General features: G+C 61.5%; 1 protein-coding gene across 3 annotated transcripts in view; it reads right to left on the bottom strand.

Annotated features, from left to right (window-relative positions):
- Positions 1-2,352: 2,352 nt before the first annotated feature.
- Positions 2,353-22,630, bottom strand: part of BAIAP2 (BAR/IMD domain containing adaptor protein 2) — a 71,971-nt gene continuing 51,693 nt past the window's right edge. Inside the window, exons 7-15 of one of the 3 annotated variants that reach the window (XM_007462336.1) lie at positions 18,260-18,412; positions 15,370-15,594; positions 14,986-15,187; positions 14,140-14,341; positions 13,119-13,187; positions 12,557-12,719; positions 10,680-10,714; positions 7,944-7,991; positions 2,353-2,638 (exon numbers count right to left, since the gene is read on the bottom strand). In XM_007462336.1, the coding sequence (XP_007462398.1) occupies positions 7,964-7,991; positions 10,680-10,714; positions 12,557-12,719; positions 13,119-13,187; positions 14,140-14,341; positions 14,986-15,187; positions 15,370-15,594; positions 18,260-18,412 (1,077 nt within the window). In that variant the 3' untranslated portion in view covers positions 2,353-2,638; positions 7,944-7,963. Of the gene's footprint in view, positions 2,639-7,943; positions 7,992-9,654; positions 9,927-10,679; positions 10,715-12,556; positions 12,720-13,118; positions 13,188-14,139; positions 14,342-14,985; positions 15,188-15,369; positions 15,595-18,259; positions 18,413-22,630 lie in introns of those variants that run through there. The other 2 variants (XM_007462334.1, XM_007462335.1) reach the window with 2 other exon arrangements.

Genomic DNA, 22,630 nt, shown 5'->3' on the forward strand with positions numbered 1-22,630 from the left:
GCCCCAGGCAGCCCTTGCTTGGATCCCCTGCCGGTTCTCTTCCCGGCAGCAGCGAGGCTGGTGACCAAGAGTGGTGGGGCCTTTCATCCTGGCAGCGGTCAGCAGCAGCTTCCAAGCGCTTCGGTGCCCCATGCAGCACCCTGGAGGAGCAGGGCAGGACAAGAGGCCCCTCTCTGGCGCTGGACATTAGAGCATCTGTGCCCACCAGCCCTGTGCTGCCCTGGGGGCAGGATTTGTCCTGGACACTTGGGCTTGCTGCTAGGCCCTAGGGATGCCCTACAGCCGTCCCTCACCCTGAAGCTGCCCCCTCCCCCCTGGCCCCCGCTGTCAAGACTGCTTGGCCTCTGAGGCCAGGGGCCCTCGCACGCCCTGCCCACAGGTTCCTGTGGTGTGTTGCAGGCTGCTGTGTCCTCATCCCAGGTGAGAGGGCAGGTACAGGCCTGCTAGGACGGCCTCTCCCTGCCCCCTTTGCCCCTTCTGCTGGTTCAGGGTTTGCTCAGTGCAAGAAGAGGACACCGGGCTCGTGTGTCCCCGCTCCAAGTCTGTGGCTGTTTCCCCTTCACTGCATCAGTTAGACCGTAAGCTCTCCCTCCCCACAGGGTCTGGGCCAGCTCCTGCCTGGGTCCCACTGGAGCCCTGCGAGGGGACTGAGGTGGGCAGCCCGAAAGATGGGGGGCTTTCAGGTCGCAGTCCTGCTGCTTCAGCCCCTGTCTAGAGGTGCCTGTGGCTCCCCTCTGCAAGGTAGGGCCCAGCCCGGCCCAGCTGCCAAAGGAAAGTGGCGACTGCCGCCCACCGCCCACGGTCAGTGTCAAGGGGCTCCTACCGCAGGGATGGAGATAGTGGGAAGGGGCGGAGCTGGGAGGGAGGGTGGGGCAGGGCAGCACAGGGGGTGTTTTTGTAACGCTGTTGTCAGAACAGATGGAAGAGGGATGCTTTTAAGTTATTGTTGCCAAAGAGACGTAAAATTTGTTGTTGCTTTTGGGGTGTGGGTGGGGACTTGTTTTGAATTTGTTTTTTGTTTATTTGAGGCTTATGATGCTGGTACAATGATCGTCTTGTTCCTTTCTTGTCTGTTTTTTAAGAGAGATCAAAGCTAAGGAAAAAAGCCTTCCTGCTTAAGCGTGTTTTCTTTTGGAGTCTGCAGATAACGCCTTGGGCAGGAGGGGGCATGGGCCGTGCTGGGGTGGGGTCCCTATAGTCCCTTCTGACCACTGGGGGATGCAGGAGGGAGACCACCCCTTCCTCTAGCTGTCCTTGGCACACCTTGGTGGAGGGACACAGTGACCTTGGGCCCCTGGGGTGCCCAGGTTGGGGTGTCTTCCCAGAACAGGGCCGGCGGACTGACGCCTGCAGCCCTCACTTCCTGCGTGGAAGCGGGCCCTGCCTAGGTAAGGGTGAGAGGGGACCTCTCTGGGAAGCTCTTCCTCCTGCCTCTCCAGGGGTGGCCCCTGTCCCTCAGCACGGGGAGGCCGGGTGAGGGGGCGGTGAGCTGCGAGCAAGGTGGATTGGGAGGAGGTGGGGCTTCTGTGCCCCTCCACCACAAACATCCATCTGCCCTGTGACCCTGCCTCGCCCCACCCGGCCTGCCTCCAGCTTCTGCAAGCTGAGAGCCTCTGGGGCCCCGCCCCCTGTGCTTCGCGTTCTGGGCTGTGCGCAGAGCCCCTCCTGGGAGGGTCTGGGAGGAGCAAGCGAACGCTGCCCGGAACTGAACTGAACTGTCTCCTGAGGTAAGGACTGCTGTCACCAACGTGGTTAGCACGGCTGTATTTCAGCCTTAAATGTCAAACAGCACGGATCCGATAAAGTTTCTAAAACCTTATATTTCAGCTGAAATATGGAAACAGCCAGAGCACTGAGGCGGCCCACCCAGGAATCCTGGGGCAGGACCCCCCCAGTGGCACACAGCTTGGGGAGCCAGGCCACAGCACCGGCCACCCTGGGGACAGGGAGGAGAGCTGGGGGCCCGGCAGCCAGTTCCGGATGGGAGTCGGGGTGCGGGCAGGGAGAAACTGGGACGAGAGGCCCACGAAGCTGCCAGGGGGAGCGGGGAGACCCAGCAGAGCCCCAGTCAAGGGTCTGCCAGGAAGTTGTGCTCATACTAAATCCAAGGAAGGGAGGCAGGCCCTCGCTCTCCGCCTCCCCCCGCCCCCGCCCCCCCTCGCCCCTGCATATGCTGCTGCAGGCGCGGACTACAGGTGGGCGGCCTCATTACTGACCAGACAGGGGCTCCCCTTACAGCTGCAAGCTGATGCGATGGCCCTCCCTGCACCTTGGGGGCTCCCTGGCCCACACAACAGATGAGCCTGATCCAAAAGGTCGGCCGCACAGCCCAGGCAGCAGGTCCCCGCTCCAGGGGCCAGCCCCCCTCACTCTCCTTGGCCGTGGCCATGAATCCTCCTGACCCTGTAGGAACAGCCGGGGTCCGGCGCAGGCCAGATTGAGGTGGGGGCAGAAGGGCTTGGAAGGAGAGAGTTCTCTAAATGGGGAGCAAGCAGATTGTAACAAAACAGGTTACAGGTCAGGGTGTGGGAGGAGGGGCCCCGCGGGCAGTGGGTGCAGACGTGGCCGTCAGCTGAGGAGCGGGGCAGACCTGTCATTGGTCACCGTCGGCTTCAGCTGGACGCTGGCGAAGGGATTCCTGAGAAGAGAAGAGTGGTTTCAGTGGTTTCCGGGAGGGGAGCCGAGTGCCGCCCCGCGGCTACAGATGGCACCGCCTGGACCCCGATGACCCAGCCTCTGAGCTCAGGGCCCGGGGGTGGCAGAGGCCCCGCAAGGCCAGCTGAGCCCCAGCGCGCCCTCTGCTCACCCCCGCCAGGTGCCCCACCTCGAACCGTCAACCCTCCCAAAGGCAGGGTGGGTGGGCATGGGGGGGGCCCCGCCACATCAGCCCTGGTCCTTTCTCTGCAAGCTGAGGCAGCCCCACATGAGCCGCACCCGAGCTCGGTGCGCCGCCCCCCAAGGCCAAGCACCCCCGCCGCCACCTGCCCGAGAGCAGCAGCTGAGCCCGTCTGCAAGGACACAGCTGTTGACACAGAGCCACAGCTCAGCAGAGCGCACAAGCCCAGCCCATGCATCCTGGGGGCCCAGAGAGTGGCCCGTCCCATGCCGACACGACAGACACGAGGTGCAGGCACCCCAGCGGCAACGGGGCTGGCAGGAGTGGACGCCCGCAGCCCCTGCGGAGGGGCTGACCGCCTCCTCAGAGAGGAGCCGTGCCTGCCCCTGCGTGCCGAGGCTGCAGCTGACAGACAGACGGACGCACCAGACAAGGGGCTGAGATGGAACGAGATGAGTGCGGGGTGGGGCCGGCACCTGGCCTCGTGCTCACGGAGGCCTCTCCGCCTCGGTGGGCTCCGAGGACCTGCCCAGGTGGAGACGGCACAGGAGAGCAGGCCGGGGGACGTCAGGCAGTCCCAAGGGTGACAGCACGGATGGCACGTGGGACACGGAGGGCTCGGCCTGAACGGGAGCCGTTACCTGGGGCGGGAGTGGCCTCTGACGTGGCTGGGCATCCACAGGAGCTGGGTGGGCGCTCTGTCCAGGTGCCCAGGAAGATAGAACGTGGGGTGGGCAACCCTGTGTTTGCCTGAGGACCTGGCATTTTCTAAAAACACTGAGGCACTTTGAACAACTGAGTCCAAAGGATGAACTAGTGAGAGGAGACTGATGGAGCACCGTGTGGCTTCTGCATCTCCAAGATGCTGCCTGACAGTTGACAGCACCTGCAGCCGTTCCACCCCTGCCTCGGAACATCTGCATCTGATGAAGGGCCCTTCCAGCCGGCGGGGCCTCAGTCTCCCTCGTTCAGGTCCTCTCTGGCCTCCCAGGCTTGGGTCTGAGCAGATGTGCTTTGGCCCCACTGGCCCCAGACAGGGGCAGCCTGGAGGTTCTGAAACGGAGGTTCTGCTGTGACCAGCGTCAACTGCCCAGGGACGGAGGATGCAGGGCAGCCATGGGGGTGGCCGCCTTGACTGGACTCTGGTCCTAGAGGAGGGCTCCATGCCCTTGGTGGTCTGCAGCCAGGGTCATGGCGGGGGGTCTTGTGGGGCTAGAAACGGGACAGGTTTGTCCATCCAGAGTCGGGGACCCAGCAGGGGAAGGGACCCAGAGAAGGGAGGATGGTGCCTGTGCTGACCAGAGACAGGGGCAAAAGGGAGTTCCAGCCGGGTGTGTCCTGACGCACCTACAGTCTCATCAGAAAGGGTCAGTGACCAGCCACATGTAAATCAACGAAGTTACAACACACCCTCAAACCATATACAAAAATAAACTCAAAATGGCTTATAGACTTTTAAGACATGACACCATAAAACTCCTAGAAGAAAACATAGGCAAAACATTCTCTGACATAAATCGTACCAGTGTTTTCTTAGGTCAGTCTCCCAAGGCAATAAAAACAAAAGCAAAAATAAACAAATGGGACCTAATCAAACTTACAAGCTTTTGCACAGCAAAGGAAACCGTAAACAAACAAAAAGACGACCTACAGATTGGGAGAAAATATTTGCAAATGATGCAACTGACAAGGGCTTAATTTCCAAAATATACAAACAGCTCACACCTCTCAACAACAAAAAACCAAACAACCCAATCGAAAAATGGGCAGAAGACCTAACTAGACATTTGTCCAAAGATGACATACAGATGGCCCACATGCACATGAAAAGATGTTCAACATTGCTAATTATTAGAGAAATGCAAATCAAAACTACAATGAGGTACCACCTCGCACTGGTCAGAATGGCCATCATTAAGAAGTCTACAGGGCTTCCCTGGTGGCGCAGTGCTTGAGAGTCCGCCTGCCGATGCAGGAGACGCGGGTTCGTGCCCCGTTTCGGGAAGATCCCACATGCCGTGGAGCGGCTGGGCCCGTGAGCCATGGCCACTGAGCCTACGCGTCCGGAGCCTGTGCTCCGCAAATGGGAGAGGCCACAACAGTGAGAGGCCCGCATAACGCAAGAAAAAAAAAAAAAAAAAAAAAAAAAAAGAAGTCTACAAATTACAAATGCTGGAGAGGTTGTGGAGAAAAGGGAACCTCCCTACACTGTTGGTGGGAGATTGGTGCAGGCACTATGGAAAACAGTCTGGAGGTTCCCCCCAAAACTAGAGTTGCCATGTGATCCAGATGAAACTGTAATTCAGAGACACACGCACCCCTATGTTCACAGCAGCACTATTCACACTAGCCAAGACATGGAAACAACCTAAATGTCCACTGACAGATAAATGAATAAAGAAGATGTCAGGGGCTTCCCTGGTGGCGCAGTGGTTGAGGGCCCGCCTGCCGATGCAGGGGACACGGGTTCGTGCCCCGGTCCGGGAAGATCCCACATGCCGCGGAGCGGCTGGGCCCGTGAGCCATGGCCGCTGAGCCTGCGCGGCCGGAGCCTATGCTCCGCAACGGGAGAGGCCACAACAGTGAGAGGCCCACGTACAGCAAAAAAAATAAAAATAAAAAAAAATAAAATAACTTCCTTTCCTTGTATTTATTTTTAGGGTTTCTTCCTATTTTTGGCAAATGGAACTGGTTTTCTATTTACTGTAGTATATAACATTTACTTTTAAAGTAACTTTTAGTGAAGAAAACCTGAATCAGTTTAAAGAGAAATATTAAATCAGTAATACAAGAAGAAGCATGTGGCTCTGGCAGGAATCGTGAGGGGGGCCTGCGGCGGGGTGCACCCTAGGAGTTTCTACACCTCCTCCTAGTGCTTGCTTAAGTTTTCCCTGACGTCCCACCCCACAAACAAGACAGTGCAAATAGCAGCTGATGTCCATGGCACGTGTCACACTGTATGGAACTTGCATCTTTGTAGGTCTAAAGAATACACTTCCTAAGACAGGGAACAAGGCGGGGCCATTGCTGGGCCCCCAGCCTCCTGCTCAGAGCCGGCCCAGAGCAGACATCAGGGAATGTTTGTCACTTCAAGGCTGCCAGCTGACAGGGGTGGAAGGGTCTCCTTTCAGAAGCAGGGACCTATAAGCCCCCGGCGTTTCTGTAAGGTGATGTCAGTGTTCCCAGACCTCTCTCTTTCCCAAAGACCCCCTTGGTCCAGGCAGCAGAAACTCCTGTTTGTGACTCTAAAGATGTCAGTTCAGGAAGGAAACAACGAGTTCCCTGTGAAAGTGAGGTAACTGAAACTCAACTAAAGGACTCCAATTCAGCCTCTAAATCAGGATTAATTTAGTCCACGTCTCAACTCATCTTATTATTCACTTCTTCAACTTAATCTATAATAATGACAGTAGTATTATTCCCACAGCATTTTCTGTTTTATATATATATATATATATATATATATATATATATATATATATATATGCAGAGAAGGAGCGAAGAGCAGTCAACTTTCTCCATGTTTTCCTCTTAAAACGTGGCACAACTTCAGAACGTCGGCCTTTCTGGACTTGAGTCGTTCTCCCCGGCCCTCCTCCCAGGGCTGTGAGCTCTGGCAAAGCTGAGCAACGTCCCTCAACCAACCAGAGGTGGTTTGTGACACCCCCGCCCCTGGTAGAATCATCAGGAAAGGCAGAGCCTGCGGCCGCCGTGCTGTGTGCTCCCAGGGATGAGTGCACCCCCGCCCGCCATGCCCCTGGGGCTCTGCCCTCCATCCAGGGGTGGGGTTCCAGGCAGAGGCCATACGAGCCTCCCTGAGCCTTCACCCCCTTCCAGTACCTCCAGTGGGTGAGATCAGCTGGGCTCCACCAGCTCAGAGGGACCACGAGGGCAGCAGAGGTGGGGGAGGGAGATGCAGGTGTGTCTCAAAGCATCTCGGAAGAAGAGGAACAGATGCAGGGGAGGCGAGTGGCCCAGGTCACCCACTGGTGAGCCAGGGTCAGAGTCATTTCTCCCATCCCCCAATTTCAGGAGCACTTGTCTCTAGAGTTTTCCGGAACTCACACTGCAACTCATCAAGAGAAAGGGAAAAAAACCAAACATATATGTAGATAAAAAACCCTGGCGGTCCAGTGGTTAGGGCTCTGTGCTTCCACTGCTGGGGGCCCGGGCTTGATCCCTGGTCAGGGAAATAAGATCCCACAAGCCGCACAGTGTGGCCTAAACACACACACACACAAAAATACCAAGAAAGGCAGTGAAGGAGGGAGAGGGAGAGTCCAGGACCTGCTGGAGTGGTCTGGCTGCCCACAGGGAGAGAGGATGGCATCTCCGTGACACCCAAGGAGGTGAAGGGATGACCATCTTTGTACAGGGCCCATGTGTCAGCTTCACGCAGCAGACTTCTCAGTGACAGGGCTGGGGTGGGGCAGAGGGGCAGCAGTGCTGCCCAGACCCAGGCACAGGAGCCCAGAGCAGTGGGCTCCCCCTGCATACCCCTCACCCCAGCTGTTGGCGCTTGCTTTCCAAGGGCACAGGGGAAGGGACCATCACCAGTTGGGAGTACGGAGGAGGCTACCAGGGCCTGCTCTGGAAAGCCTGGAGTAGCCCCTTGGAGCCATGTCGGGGCAGACAACAGCTGAACCTGGGCAGAACGGAGCCACTGCATCTGCTCATCCCCTGCGGGGCAGATGCATGCTGCTGCTCCCGTGTGCCTGTGGCTCTCACCTGGGCACAGGCCATGGTGCTATCCCCACACCCATCCTGGTCTCCCCAGCCCTCGGGGGGCTGCGATACTCACCAACCCAGGAGCCAGCCAGGCCGGGCTCAGACCCACGCTCAGGGACCGGTCTGAGGGGCACTCAGCCAAAGGAGCCCAAAGCCAGCCTCGCAGCTGATCACCAGGCTTCACCCCGATTATGGCCAAAGCACCCAGCAGAAGCAACAGGGAACCCAGACAGAGGGCCAGGCCAGACCCGCAAGCTTCCAGAGGGAGGAAATCCGAGAGTCCAAGGAGAGGTCCAGGAAGGCAAAGACCCAGAGCCGAGAGCAGACGCAGGCTCAGCAGACCCTCGGACCCCAGCATAAGAAAACCAGGGCAACTTACTAACTCTAGTCAGGGGCCGCTCAAAATCTGGCCACTTCCACATCGGCACTGCAAGGAAACACAGGGCTCGGTTGGTGCATGTGGAGCGGGTGGGAGTGAGGTGTGAGGACTCCGAGGGGACATAAGCCGGATGGAGGATGGGGGGACGCCTGGCAGCTAGCATATGCTGCCAGGAGCATGTGCCACCAGCCACAGGGCAGAGCTGGCTCTCCAGCCCGCGGGAGGGGTCTGCAGGGAGGAAGCTCCAAGAAGCATGTCAGCTCAAGCAGGGCGTCCCTGGATCAGGCCCACGTGGCTCTCACCCAGGGTGCGGGCCTCCCCAGGTGCCCCCAGGGAGAGCAGTGTGGCCTGGCACACTCTGCACCTTGGTTACTCTGTCGGCGAGGAGGCCAGGCTTTGCACGTGGCACGGACACACGCAGAGAGGCTGGAAGGAGGTGCCACACCCAACTCGATGCAATAAATAAAACTTTTATTCAAACAACTGCAGTACAGGGCACAATTCAGATTAAAAAAAAAAAAAAGACGAAAGGAAACAGGAAAAATATTTTCAGCACTTTACATCTTCATACAAGTTTTGCGGTTTTGTGTCTACATTCATCCATTGAGCATGGAATCCCCTGGATTTGAGATCTTTTAGCAAAATTAGAACACCAACATAGAAGGCTCTTTTTACAAAGGTCCATGTTCTGGCTTTGTTTTCTCCTTAATTATAAAACAGGGTCTGTCTGCGTCTTGAGCTGCTTCTCTCACAAATGCTACCAGCCATGTCCTAGTCCACGGGAGGGGGCAGGAGGGTTTTGCTAAATCACATCAGAAAAAGGAGCGTCCACAGCTTCACGGGGGCTCCCGTGGCGGGAAGGGTGGAGCGGCTGCGCCCTCGCTCACTTCCCAGATTCAAGGCGTGAAGAGGCAATACCAGTAGCCAGCCACTCAGTCCAGCATGTCTGTTTCTGAAGTCACCAAGACACACAGAGAGACGAGAGCGTTTAGGGAGGACTGGGCAGGGACTGCCTGCTCCCCGACGGCAGGTGTGGGGGTGTAGCGCCCAGAGCCGCCCTCACTCCTTCATAGGCTGGTTAAAGAAATGATTTCCAGAACACGTGGGGTTGGGGGTGGTCTCTGGAGGTCTTTGGAATGTCCGAGTGCGGCCGGTCCCCCTCCCCACCAGTGCACTGTGCAGTCACGGTCACGGCGCCCCGAGGCTGGTGCCGTGCTCTGGTCTGTACATCGTCCAACGGCGTCCGGGACTAGGAAGCGGTCAGGAGCCCGGCCTGGCGGGCAGGCAGGGCTGGGGGCTGTGGCCTCCCTCACAGGAGCGGCCAGCTTCCTCAGGAGGCCCCCCCGGCTCGGCCTGAGCCCTTCTCTGGGTGCGGCCTGGAAGGATGCCCCCGGGGCCACAAGCCTCGTGGAGCCCCCAGCACCCTCCCTCTCCCGACACAGGTGCCAGCGTGTGCTGGGGGGTCAGATGCAGAGATAACAGTACGTACACCGGAGTCCATGCATATCTGTTTTTGTTTTTCAGGAAAAAAAAAGTCCTTTTCCTGTTTTTTATCTTTTGTTTTTTTGTTTTTTAAAGATTTTTCTTTTTCTTCAAACTTTTTAGACCTGGCTCACGGTGAGCCTTCAAAGAGGGACAGCGTGTCATGAATACGGCGGATGGGGAGCAGCGGCGAGGACACCCCGCCCGCGCTGCCCGGCGGCAGGTCCCAACACACGGGTGGGGGCGTGTAAACATAGGGAGCGGAGATGGGGCAGCACCATGGACCCTGGGGGATCACAGAGTCTGGGGTCACGAACCAAAAGGCGGGGATGAGGGGGCAAGTGGGAAAGAGAAACAACCCAAGAAGAAACCAACGAGAGCCGAGGAGGAAACCGATGGAGACCAGACAGACCGGGGTGGGGGGGACGGCGGAAGCTCTTCTGAGCAGCGGCTGCCCGGGGTCAGCGTCCTCACACTGTGGACACCAGCGTGCCACTGCCGCTGTGAAACAAAGCACAGGACAGCTGCCGGGCCGCACACCTCCCCCACAGCTGCCCTCCCAGCTGCGCGGCTGGCCACCCGGCCCTGGGGGAGTGGTGACAGGAGACCCCCAGAGCCCGGATAAGGGCTGAGCCCGGGTCAGGGGTTCAGGAGGCTGCAGCCCTGAGCCATCTGCACCGGCCTGGGCTGGTTCCGGGGAGACAAGCCCAGGGGCGGGCCCCCCTCCTGGCCGAGGTCTGGACAAGCAGGTCTGGATGCCAGGGAAGACTGGGGCCACAAAGCCACCAGGTGAGAGGGTCATGCTGCGGCTGTGGGCGGCCCAAGGGCCCCACCAGGAAAGAATGGGAGCCCCAGTAGTGGCTGCAGTGGGTCCCTGACTCCGGCCTGGGCACAGGGCCAGGCCCGGCTTGCTCCCAGCCACCCACCCGCCCGCAAGGGGAGCACGAAGGCAGCTCCAGGAGGGGCTGCTTCCCCCATTTGGCGTTATCTGGGGACCCTGGGCTGCTGCCAGGGGACAGGGCATCCTGCACTGAGGGCCCTGCCCTACAGAGCGGACTGGGGGAAGGCACAGCGCGGTGAGGAGCAGAGAACAGGCACCCTGGGCCCCGCTCACTGACTCAGAGTGGTGACACCATGGTCTCCAGCCAGGCCCCAACAGAGCAGGCCTGGGAGGGGAACCACCCAACTCCAGCCTCTGGTGGGACAGCTCCCCAAAACCCACAGCTCCCCAAGATGAGTCTCAAAACCCCTTACCTGCTCACGGCCCGCGCCCCGTAATCATCCAAACCCTGGGGAGGAAAAGAAGAAACAGGTCAGGCTGGGGTTCAGGGGGTGAGGCCAGATCTGCACAGGGCCCCCTCCTAACACCAGGGTGTGCAGTGCTGCCTGCAGCTGAGGACATGAAGGGCCCCTCCCCTCCTGAGCAGTGACCTCCCCAATTCACAGGGATGTCTCCTTATCTGGCCAGTAGCCGACGATGAGCTCACGCTCCCAGGCACACACAAGACAGATCACCTGATGACGCCCTTCCACCCATGTTCCCTATGGCTCTTAGGCCCTGCAGGTCATATGGTAGGAACACCTGGCAAGTAAGGGCTTCCTGGGGAACCCAGAGGCTGAAACCACTAACGGTGGGGCGTTGGGGAAGCCAGGCTGGCAGAGGCTGGCGTGGGGAGGGCGGCTGCACCGAAGGTTACCTGCACGCCTGCCTCATACACGCCTGTGCTGGCCCCTGAGCACCCCACACCCAGCCGCAGCTTCCTGGCCCTGAAGCAGCTGCCGCCCCAAAGCCATTGAGGGGCACTGGGGACACCCTCCTCAGCTCTCTAAGCATCAAAACCAAAACCAGCCAACCAGGAAGCGAGAGCAACAAGCAGTGGTCAGACCTCTCCAGGCCAGGCCAGCTGAGGCCTGGGGAAGGCTGCAGAGGGACTGAAGGGTCTCACTGCTCAGCAGCCTGGCCCTGTGGCCCCCCGAGGCGCCACGCCTCTCCCAAGGTGGGATCAGCCTCTCCCTCCCTGCTGCTTGCCCTGGCCATTGGTCCCAACATCACCTTCTCCGAAAGGTTCCATCCAAGGGTCCAGCCACACCACCTCGGCCTTGCCCCTCTCACCACTTAAATTGTCTCGAATCCCGTGTTCACTCTGCCTAAGCCGTCAATTCCCTGAAGACAGCTCCCTCCACCCTCGACACCTCACACAACATGTGCCAGCTGAGCCCTCCTCACAGGAAGGGAAGGTGGCTGAGGACAGGACAGCTGCCGGACAGGGACAGCTAGACAGGGAGAGTCGGCCACCACGTACCCAGAGCCCTTCCCTGCCTCACCCACTTCTGACATCACACTGTCAACATGGGAGCCCCAGCTGTTGGGTCAACTCTCTGGCTGCTCAAACCCTAGAGAAACCTAAGTTCTCTTCTCTTCCTCTCCCCTCTGCCTGGGCCCCCCAACCCCCAAACTGAGGGAGGCCCTGCCCTAGAGAGCGGCACTGGAACAGAGCTGCTGGCCCCTGCCTACCACGCAGCCACAGCAGATGAACGTCCTGGAAGCCTGGGCCCCCTCCACCCCACGAGCTTCCCCAGCAGAGCTGTGCAGCACCGTCCACACTCACACCCCAGCCCCGCCTTGACCTTAAGACCACCAGGCACACTGGGGGATCCATCAGGGGATCCACCGGGGACCCAAACCTCAGTCTTCTGCCTCTGGTCGCTTGGTACCAGGTGGCCTGACCACGTGCGCCCAGCCCTGCCTCCTAAGGGCCCCAGAAACACGCTAACTAGAAGGTTCCAGCCACATCTCAGGCCCTGAGTGGCAGGCACTCGTCTGCACTTGGACCCGTGACGGCAGGAGCCCCACGGCTCTCAGGGAAGGGGCTCCTCCCGAGAGGCAGCGTCCAGAGCCGTGTCAAGGCCGGCGGCGCCCCAGCCCGAGGGAAGGGCAGGCGGAGGGGCCGCCGTGCCTTCTCTAGAGCCCTGAGACTATAGAGAACTCTGGCTGTGTCCCGAGGTGGCCACAGCAAGGGTGCAGGTGCCAGGCCCAGACCCCCGAGCCCACGGCCTTCCAGCGGAGGTGCCAACACAGGGCCGCGGCCGAGCCCACCCATCAACGGCCCCTGCCAAGGCCCCCAACTCACCTGGGAGAAGGCAGGCATAGCCACGCTGTAGGGCCTCTGCTTGAAAGTGCCGGCCGTCTGCGCAGGGAAGGCCCGGGACGACGTGCTGTAGTCGGGGGGCGGGAGCGCCAGGTCTTCCTTGTCCAGGAGGTTGCCCGTGCTGCTGCTCTTGCCTTGCTGCAGGCTGTGGGGACGCGGCGCAGGGCTGTCAGCTCAGGCCGGGCCCCGCGAGGGAGGTGGAACGAGAGGCTGCTCTCTGGGGCCTGGGGTGCAGCCACGCCGCCCAGCTGGGCCAGCCCCCTCCTAGGAGCGGGCTGTGAAGCGTGCAGGCGGGAGGGGAGCCGAGCCCTATGGCAGCCGCTCAGCCCCTCGCTGGCTCCGGCAGCGAGTCTCCTGCTCTCCCGAGGGCCAGAGGGACCTGGGGGGCTCACGGGCCCCCCACCCTGCCCCCCACAGCTGGCAGCGACCCCCGGGGCTCTCAGACGCCGCCCTCAGAGCACCTCCGCACCCCTGCACCCTAGGGCCTCAAATGCGCAGCCCCTCCCCAGAGCTACAGGCCACCTGCCCCTGTGGGCATGCTTACCTCATGTGCAACCTGTCACCGCCGTCGCCATCCAGGACCCGGGTATAGGAGAAGGGAAACCAGCCCCGCCTGGAAGAGCAGACCCTGTCAGAGCGCGCCGGGGCCTCTGCGTTCCAGCGCCAAGTCCCACCCGTTCCCCGGCCTGCCTGCACCTGAGGAGGGGACGCGTGTGCGCACTCCAGGGAGACCAGGAGACCCCAGCACCCACGCGGGGCGTGCATCCAGCTCGGAACTGCCCCGCTCCGGACGGGAGCCAGGCTGGGGGTGAGGGAAGGTGCCAGGACCCAGGCAGGGCTCTTACTTCTTCAACTAACAGGGCCGGTTTCCTGCCACGTGGCCCAGCTGGGCAGGGCCTCAGCCCCAAGGGGCCACACAGAACCACGGCACCAATGTGAGAGCTGCCTGGGGGAGGCAGGCGTGGTGTTGGGGATGCGGGTGCCCTGCCGGTGCCCCTGCTCCTCAGAGCTGCCCTTCAAGGGTGGCGGCTGCCAGTGGGCCAGAGCCAAGCTCAGCGCAGCCTCTCCCTCCCGGCTAAGGCAGGCTGCTTCTGCCCTAGGGCAAGGGGTCTCTCACACTGCGGACAGGCGCATGCAGACAATGGTGGTGGCAATGGCAGCGGGAGGGGACAGCCCCTGACCTGGGCGGCCCCTGGCTGAACAAGAGCCAGGCGTTGGCACGGCCTCTTGGCAACAGGCGTTCAATTAAGCTGTGAAGGCACGGCCCACCCGGCTCAAGCCCACTTCTAGAACCCCAGCACGAGGGCTGCTCACGTGCACGGAAAGGCTTTGGGGTGGAAGGCTGGCCTCTGCACACTAGGAGGGCGTACGCACACGTGGGGTGATGGGCTAAGTCAGGGGATGTGGAAGTGAGGGGCGGTGGGGGGCCCTCGGCTACATCTGTCCCTCCCAACAGAAGTGTGGGACCTGGACCATCAGTTCAAAGGAGGACCCAGAGCCCAGAGTCAGGATGTCTGAGGACCAGGTCATGAGGCCGACGTTCCCACCACCCACACAGGACTCACATCTTGGTCTTCTCACTCTCGCCGTAGTGCCAACCGTCACGGGCCTCGGGCACCAGCAGGGTGATGAAGTCGCCCTCCTTGAAGCTCAGTAGGGTGCTGTTGTCCCCAGCCGCGTGGGAGAAAATGGCCTTCACCCGCATGCGGCCATTGCGCTCCAGACCAGCTGCCATGGAGCTCGAGCGGGGCAGGGTCTTGTTCTCGGCTGCCGGGACGACAGGGCAGGTGTGAGGGGGATCTCTGCCCCGAGCGGGTAAGGGCACGGTCACCCTCCCGTCAGCTCAGCTGCCCGATGGTGAGATGCCAGGAGGCCCCAGGTGGGCTTGGAGGTGGACTGTCCATCCTGATGGACGACTACCAGGCCTCCAGGGCTGTTTGGCTCAGACTGCAGAAGGACCTGGGGTGCGTGTGGATTCAGCCTCTGACCTGCCACTCATCAGCAGGGGCGATTCTCTGGGCCTGAGCCTCAGCTTTCCCATCTGCTAATCAGGAGACCCTCACGGGCCGAGACCACTGGTGGGGCTGCAGGAGGGAGAGTGCCGACCACGGCAGATGTGGCAGGGCGGGAACCTGTGCCACGGTCAGCAAAGCCCTCCCCAGCGTCATCCACCTGCTCCTGTCACCAGCTGAGCTGCTGGTGTCCGCACACTGCCCCGCCCTATCATGTTCACTTCATGGGGGAGCCTGGCCAAGCCCAAGGGTCCAGGAAGGCAATCTCAAAGGGGCCTCCGGGGTGCTGCACACAGGCATATGCACACTTGCGAGCCTCCGGACCTCCCCAGCCTCCCCTCAGGTGTGATGTTACTACTGCGGGCGGGGGCAGGGCTGGGGCCCCAGTGGAGCTCTTACTGGTGGCATAGCTGTTCTTGGGGGCCACGCTCTTGCGCACAGGAAGCGTGTTGGAGTAGGAGTCGCTCAGCTTGCTCTGAGACTGCGGAGGAGATGTGGACTTGGGCTGGGCGGCCTTGCGGTCAGCCCAGGGGTTGTAGTCCTCGTTGTCGGGGCCCGAGACGCCATTCATGACCGGCGTGTTCTCCTGGGCAGACAGCCGCTGTCGGGAAGAGGCGGCATGGGGGCGGTGTGGCAGGAGGGCCCGGCCCGGGTGAGGCCAGCGTGGAGAACCCCTTGCCCCCAGCAGGGGTGTACCCCAGCTGCTACGGGGATGCTAACCGTTGGTGCCAAGGGGGGCCATCCCCCCACCCCCGCATAAAGCTTTCCAGAGCAAGGACTTACCCCCACAAACGGGGCCAGCTCAGGGGGCACCGGCAGGGGCTTGGCCCCCGGAATGGGGTCTGAGATGACCAGGTTGGACTTGGAGGCCGACAGGCCGCTGGGGAGTATAGACCCATTGCTGCTAGCCATCTGCTGCATCAGCTGCACGGCGCGGTCTGGGATCTTGTTGGGGTCGGCACAGGCCTGCTGCCACAGCGGCAGCTTCTGCGCCAGCAGCTCCTTGCCCTGAAGCGGAGAAAGCCAAACAGGGTGGCAATGAGGGCCGACCGCAGGCTCCTGTAGCCTGCCCGCGGGGCAGGGGGAGCCCAGGGCCTGCTGCCGACCTCACTGATGCAGCCCCTTGGCCCCCGCCTGGCACTGGGAGGCTTCTAAAGAGACACACCCACCCCGGGAGGTGCACACCTGACTAGGGCCGCTCTTCACCAGGTAGGGTGCCTTACAGCCAGATGAGCCACCTGTAAGTCCCTGACCCCCGACCTGGGAAAGGGGCTGATATGATGCAGTGAGCTGTGTAGTCGAGGGACCCCCAGGAATGAGATCAAACCAAGGCCTGATCAGGGCGGGGCCTCCCCAGGGGCCCCAGGGAGCTGAAATGGACAGGTGCTCAAGTGGTCTGCCACGGAACAGAAAGGCCCTTTGTGGGCAAACCATGAGATCCTAGGAAGAGCGCCACTCGGGCAGACTTGAGGGCCAGGAAACCTCGCAGGGACAGAGGGGACCATGGGGAAGGGGCAGAGCTGCCCAAAGCCCAGCTACGATCAGGGCACCACCCAGGGGCCTGCAAGCCCAGCTGTCCCTCCAGTGTGCACCAGGGCCTGCCCAGGACACAGCTAGCCGGAAGAACACAGGGCCTGACAAAGGATGAGGAAGCCACAGGCCTGACCAGGGCCCCAGGATGGGGGTGCAGCCAGAGTGAGACACCAGCCTGAGGTTCCCTGCAGCCCATTCAGGGGCCCTGTGTCCATGACATGGACACACTCAGGGCCTGGGGTGCAGCTGTGCCCTCCCCCTCTCCTGGCCCTCTAACCAAAGTCTACATGCAACAAGTGACACAACCCATGTTCCACTGCAGACCCCAGACCCCCCTGGGTGGAGCTGCCCCCCAGCTTGGGGCAGTCATGGTCTCCAGGACCTCGGAAGGGTCTGTCCAGCCCTGTCTCTCCTCACTTATCTTCCCTTTTTTTTTTTTCCTCCCTATTTTTTGGCAGTGCTGTGCGGCATGCGGGATCTTAGTTCCCTGACTGGGGATCGAACCTGTGCCCCCTGCAATGGAAGCGCCGTGTCTTAACCACTGGACCGCCAGGGAAGTCTCTCTTCCCACTTCTTCTGACCTGTGTCTGGGACAGGGAGGTGGGGAAACTGGAGGCTGCTGGACAAACAGCCCTTTGGAGCAGGCCGTGGCCCCCTCTACCACTTGCTGGTTTAAACCAGGGGCCAACAAACAACCGCCTGAGGGCTGGCTGCTTGTCTGTAAACAAGGTTTGACTGGAACACAGCCATGACCGTTGGTTTACCCATCTGTGGCCACTTCTCTGTGCAATAACCAAAACTGGAGAGATTTACTAACTGGCTCCTGGTTGAGAGAACTAGTTGATGGGTCTGGGCTGGTGGTGAGAAAGCGGGCCAGCAGGGACCCTGTACTAACAGGGACAACCCAGGATCAGGGTGCTGCAGCCCAGGACTCCCACCCTGATGACGGCCCTGTCGCTGTCGGGCCTGAAGCCAGGCACAGGGTAATGCCGGGCGTCTGCTGCTGGGAATAGGCTGGGGTGGCCCTGCCTTCGTGCCCCGGTGCCCCAGCCCGGGGGCTTGTGCCTCTTTTAAACCTACCAGAGGGCTGGTGTCCAGCTCCCTGGAAAGTTAGCTGTCGTGTCTCGCATACACACGATCAGGCCCCCCAGGAGACGGAGATGGTGGCGTCCTGGAAAAGGGCTGCTTTCCTGCCCTTCCGGCACGGATGGGCCTGCGCTCTCCCTGACCAGTCACGGGACCCAGCCGCCAGAGGGCGCATACGCCTGCCACAGTATTGCCTGGGGCCGCGTGGGCGCTGCGGGAGGCCCTGCTGGAGACCTGCGGCTGCAGCAAGCACCGCCCTGCTGCCAGTGAGCCCTCGGGGCACAGGACCTGACGGCAAAGCCCCACTCGGTGGGGTGGCCCGACCCCCGACCCTGCAAAGGACATAAGTCCTGTCACCATCCTTGCTTTGCACCTGTGGTGGCAGCAGGCCCTTGGGCAGGCCCAGGCAAGCAGGAGCCTCTCCGCGGAGGGAGGGCATCTGTCTCCTTGGCAGCTCCAGCCTGGGGACCAGAAGCTGAGTCAGATTAAGCATGTGTATGAGGTGCTGACCCGCAGAAGCCCTTTATGGAAAAAGGACACAAACGAGGGCCTCCCTGGTTGGCTGAGCTGCCTAACCACACCTAACTCTCAGAACGTTCTGGAATGTTCCCGCAGACAGCTCTGACCCCACCCCAGCTCCTACCTGTGGACTACAGGAACAGAAGCCCCAGTGAAGCTACCTGTCCCCGCAGGGGAGGTGTGTCCTCTGGGTCTCACTGGCCCAAGGGGCCTAAGCTGGCCTCTGTAGGGGTGCCCTGGCACTGCAGCCCCTCCCAAGGAGCTTGATCCCTGGAGGAGACCCTCTTAGTGGGCTGTTAGTGTAAGTGCTCTCAAAAACACAGCCGGCAACTTCTAACAGGAGTCTTAAAGCATCTGCAGCTTTAACCTGGTAACGCTCCTTCCAGAACTCTCGCCCTGGGGAAATCCGAAACACATAGGATGTTCAGCACAAGGTTCCTTCACGACAACTCCAGGCTGGGCGCGTCCCGGTGCTCCCGGGGGGAGCAGTCGTTTCTGCCAACAAGGGCTCGGCCCACGCAGCGTGAACACCCACCTTGCAGTGGTAGGCGGCGGAGCTCTTGGCCACGGCACACTGTTTCTCCACCAGGAAGCAGAACCTCCTCCTCTCCTCAGTGACAGCAGTCTTGTAGCCGTCGGACACGTAGCTCTCCAGCTCCCCCTGCTTGTTGCCGATGGCGTCGATGTACTGGGGGTGGGAGAGGGGGCAGGAGAGGCAGATGAGCCAGCGATGGGACAGCACGCGCTCACCTCCAGTTCTGGGCGGCCCCATGGAGCGGGAGCACACCTCCCGGCTGGTGCACTGGTGTGGGGCTTGGCTGTGTGACTCACTCTGGCCATGGGGCTGCCCTGCTGTGCCACTGCCCCCTGGTGCCCCGGCGGCCGTACATGTGGGGACCATGCTGGCAGGTTGCTTGGTGAGGCTGGTGGCGGTGGTCACCTCCCTCGGACCCGGACTCCAAACCTAATAAAAGCTACCCTAATGCTCGGTAGACCAGGAAAGCTCAGCTGGCACTGTGTTGGAGAATGACTAATTCACACCCAGATCCCATGGGGGTGGGCAGAGAACGCAGGCACAGGAAGACCCCGCGTGATACTGGGGCACAGCAGAACGTTCTCTGCAGGCTGGAAAGTTTCAGTAACAAAGTACCAGCAAGACTGGGGGCAGCTGTCCCAGGGAGGCCTGCAGGACCCTCCACGTCTGGGTGTGGGTCTGCAGGGCCCGGCTTCCTGGGCGTGGGAGCCCTGCCAGCCCCCTTCCTGTCTCCCCTCTCTCCCCTCCATGCTCCACACGGGGCACAGACTCCCCGCCCCAAGCTGGTATCGCTCTCCTTTGGCCGGCCAGGAAGAAGCCTCTGCCGAATCAAGCCCCACCCTCCGGCGGCACGGGCAGGTCCAGGCCACGAGGGGGCGGCCTCCCCCGGCCGGCTCCTCCACCAGCTCTGACTCAGCGTGGGTGGGTGGTGCGGAGCCGGTGGGTGCAGTGCAGGCTGTTCCTGCCACCTCCCCTCCCCTCCCCTCCAGCAGGCTCAGCTGGAGGGCGAGGGCCCGCCTGCCGGGCGTGGGCCGTCCCCAGGTCCCCAGCACTCTCACCAGCACACAGCTCAGCTCAGTCAGCGTGAGTGAGCACACTACCCCAGGCAGGGCCTGCCCAGCGCCCTCACCAGGACTGGGACCCTGCGGCCACGAGGGGGCGGCCTCCCCCGCCCGGCTCCTCCACCAGCTCTGACTCAGCGTGGGTGGGTGGTGCGGAGCCGGTGGGTGCAGTGCAGGCTGTTCCTGCCACCTCCCCTCCCCTCCCCTCCAGCAGGCTCAGCTGGAGGGCGAGGGCCCGCCTGCCGGGCGTGGGCCGTCCCCAGGTCCCCAGCACTCTCACCAGCACACAGCTCAGCTCAGTCAGCGTGAGTGAGCACACTACCCCAGGCAGGGCCTGCCCAGCGCCCTCACCAGGACTGGGACCCTGCTCCCCGCTCCAACGCCTGCAGATCACCCCACCTTCAACACTGAACCCCCTCTCCTTGCCCTGGGAGGGCAGCCAAAATGGGCCAGTCCACTACCCCACTCCTTAAGGAGCCGGCCCTGGTCCTCCTGAGCAGCCGCAGGGCCGCCACACCTCGGGGTGGGTGTGCCTGAGAAAGTCTGTGCCGGAGGAGAGAGGCCTCCAGGGCAGCCCTGTCTCCAGCGCCGCAGCCCCCAGCGCCGCAGCCCCCAGCGCCGCAGCCCCCAGCGCCGCAGCCCAGCAGCTCCAAGTGCTCTCCTCCGGGTTCTGAGACACGTGCGCATCAGAGCCGGCAGCCCCTGCTCCTGCAGAACCCCCCCTGCACCGTGGCTCCTCCAGGAAGTAGGGGAGCAAGTCTGCAGATCTGGGGGGTGCTACTGGGGGCCTGTGGAGGCCACCATGGGCAAGGCTGTGCTGTGTGGGGAGGTCCCTTCAGATGCCGCCCACCAAGGGGGAGTGGCTCACACCCAAAGCCCTTATGTGGACAGGAAGCCTGGGGGCGGGAACACCCTCTGGACAGAAGGGCCTGGAAGGGGCAGGGCTCCCTCACAGAGAGGGGGACCCTGATGCACACCCCCGCTGCCCCTGCCCTATCACCTAAACAATACCCAATGCTAGACTAAAATCCCCCGGAGGGTCCCACGCCCGCTCTGCTCCGTGGCTGTCCTACCCCGTCCAGGGGATAGTGGGACGTCGGCGTGGCCTTGCAGGCTTCAACCAGCCCTGAACAAAGACGCCTCCCTTGGCCTGTCCTGCCCATCCTTGCATACAGGGGCACACACAGGGGCTCGGCTGGGGTCCTGGGAGCCCCTTAAGGGGCAGCCTCAGGAAGAGTTGCTGCGAGGCTCCGGAAGGAGTTGGGGTTTTAACCCCAGGGTAAGCCCCAGCCGGCCGGCCAGCCCTTCCCCGGGGTCACCACCTCCTACCCTCCCTGGGGGCTGCTCCAGTGCTGGCCAGGGGTGGGCGCAGGGTGAGCCAGGCACGTGGAAACCCCACGCCCAGGCAAGAGGGGCTGAGGCGCTGAGAGATCAGCACAGAGCCTCATGCAGGAAGGCCCAAGGGAGACCGCCCACTGTCCCCTAATTCAGGACTTTGGGGAGGGCAAGGCACCTCTTCCAGCGGTTACCCCAGGACAGCAGTGTAAACTGGAACGTGGGCCCCCAGGGTCCGCCCGCCCTGAGCCCGCTGCTGAGAACGGCTCCTCCTCGTGCCGGCCCGGCGTCCCCGTCCGTCCTGCCGACGGTTTCTGGGTTTCCAGGCTGCGGTAACATCTTTCACCTCAACGCTCCCACTCCCTGGAGGGGAGAGAAACCAGCTCTAGACGAGATGGCGTGGGGCGCTGGCCTCATTAGCTGCCTGGCAGACTCCCGTGCTGAGGGAGGGAGTGGTGGTTTATTTTTAAGATTTCCATTTATTCAAACGAGCCCCAAGTATGGCCAGGAGCAGCTCAGGTCTCAGGCAGGGAACCTGGGGCTACGAGAGCCATCCAGTGTCTTCCCAGGGACCACAAGTGCCTGGGATAGGGCAGGAGAGACGTCGAGCTACACTGGCCAGGAGGGCCAGCCCAGGCGGGGGCCACGAGGACCTGGAGAGCCGACCCTTCCTCCACGGTCCCCACACCAATCATCTGGCTTGGGCAGAGAGCTAGCCGGCCAGGACACTGGCTGCCACTTCTGTCAAGGAACGACGGCAGGCCCTCCTGACCTCCTTTCCCAGGACGATGCCTCCCTGTGGAGAGAGGCCACCACTTCACGGGCAGATCCTAGAAATCCAGGCCAAGTGAGGAGCTTTGCCCTCGAACGGGCGGAGGAGGAGGACACACACCCCCGCCCCGCCCCCCGCTGCAGCCTCCAGGCCACTCTGGCCGCTGTTGGCAGGGACACCCCCCAAATGTGCAGGAGTGGCCGCGCTCTCTGGGACGTGCAGAGGACAGAACGTGCCTGACCCTACAACTCTGATGACTTAGCAACAGGCCCCAGAAAACGCCCCAAGCCGGTCCCTGCCACGGGCAGGCACCGCAGCCAGGCTCCTGGCGTCCTGCATCCTCCCTGCCCCCACCTTCCCCTGCTCCTTGCTTAGCGGGTGCTATGGAGACCACACTACAGAAACTCTCAGCTGAAAGCATTTAAGACCCACAGAACGCTCCCACTCAGTCACCCTGGGCTGAACAGCCCTGTAATCCGAGAAGACAAAAGTGATCAGAACACATGTCTCCTCTCCTCTGTGGAGCAAGCCGGTGACTCAGAGCGGGGGAGGGGCATTCTAGAAAACACCCGAGGCTTTGGTTTCCCTCACCGGATAGGCCATCGTGGCTTTCCCACGTTTCTCAAAACCCCAACGCTGCCCCTAACCACTGCAGCTGGTGAATGACAGCGGAATCCTTGGGCCTCAGCTGTCACCACTAGTAACCATTACTCCAAGGAGACAAGGAGGGAACCCGATTAGCTGTGATGTACAGGAAGGTACAGGCAGAATCTGACGCCCCCAAGCTGCATTCATTCAGTCACGGGGCACCTTCTGGGGGCAGCCAGTGGCCTCCCTGGAGCCTGCTGACCGGGCCTGTGCCCACTCCCTGGTCTGATGCACCTGGCCAAGAATAGGGAGGCCAGCCTGGGTCAGTGGGTGAAGCTTGGTGAGGGCTGTGGCAGCAGTTCAGTGGATTGTTGGAGGACCTTTAAAAATCTCATTTAAGCACAAGAGCTCAGAGCAAGGCTCGGGAGAGGGCAACTGCACCCTCCTGCCCGTGGTCCAGCAGACGCAACAGCTAGCAGGCTGCTCTGCGGGGAACGTGCTGTGGGCACATCCTTAGGCAGAAAGTGCAGTGCCTCTTGCAAGCATCAGGGAACCATGGGCCCCGGGCTTCCCAATTTCCTGAGAAAGGGCCCACAGCCATCACTAGATTGGCGG

The sequence above is a fragment of the Lipotes vexillifer genome, unplaced genomic scaffold, assembly GCF_000442215.2.
Source record: "Lipotes vexillifer unplaced genomic scaffold, Lipotes_vexillifer_v1.1 scaffold1691, whole genome shotgun sequence".
Classification (NCBI taxonomy): Eukaryota; Metazoa; Chordata; class Mammalia; order Artiodactyla; family Lipotidae; genus Lipotes; species Lipotes vexillifer.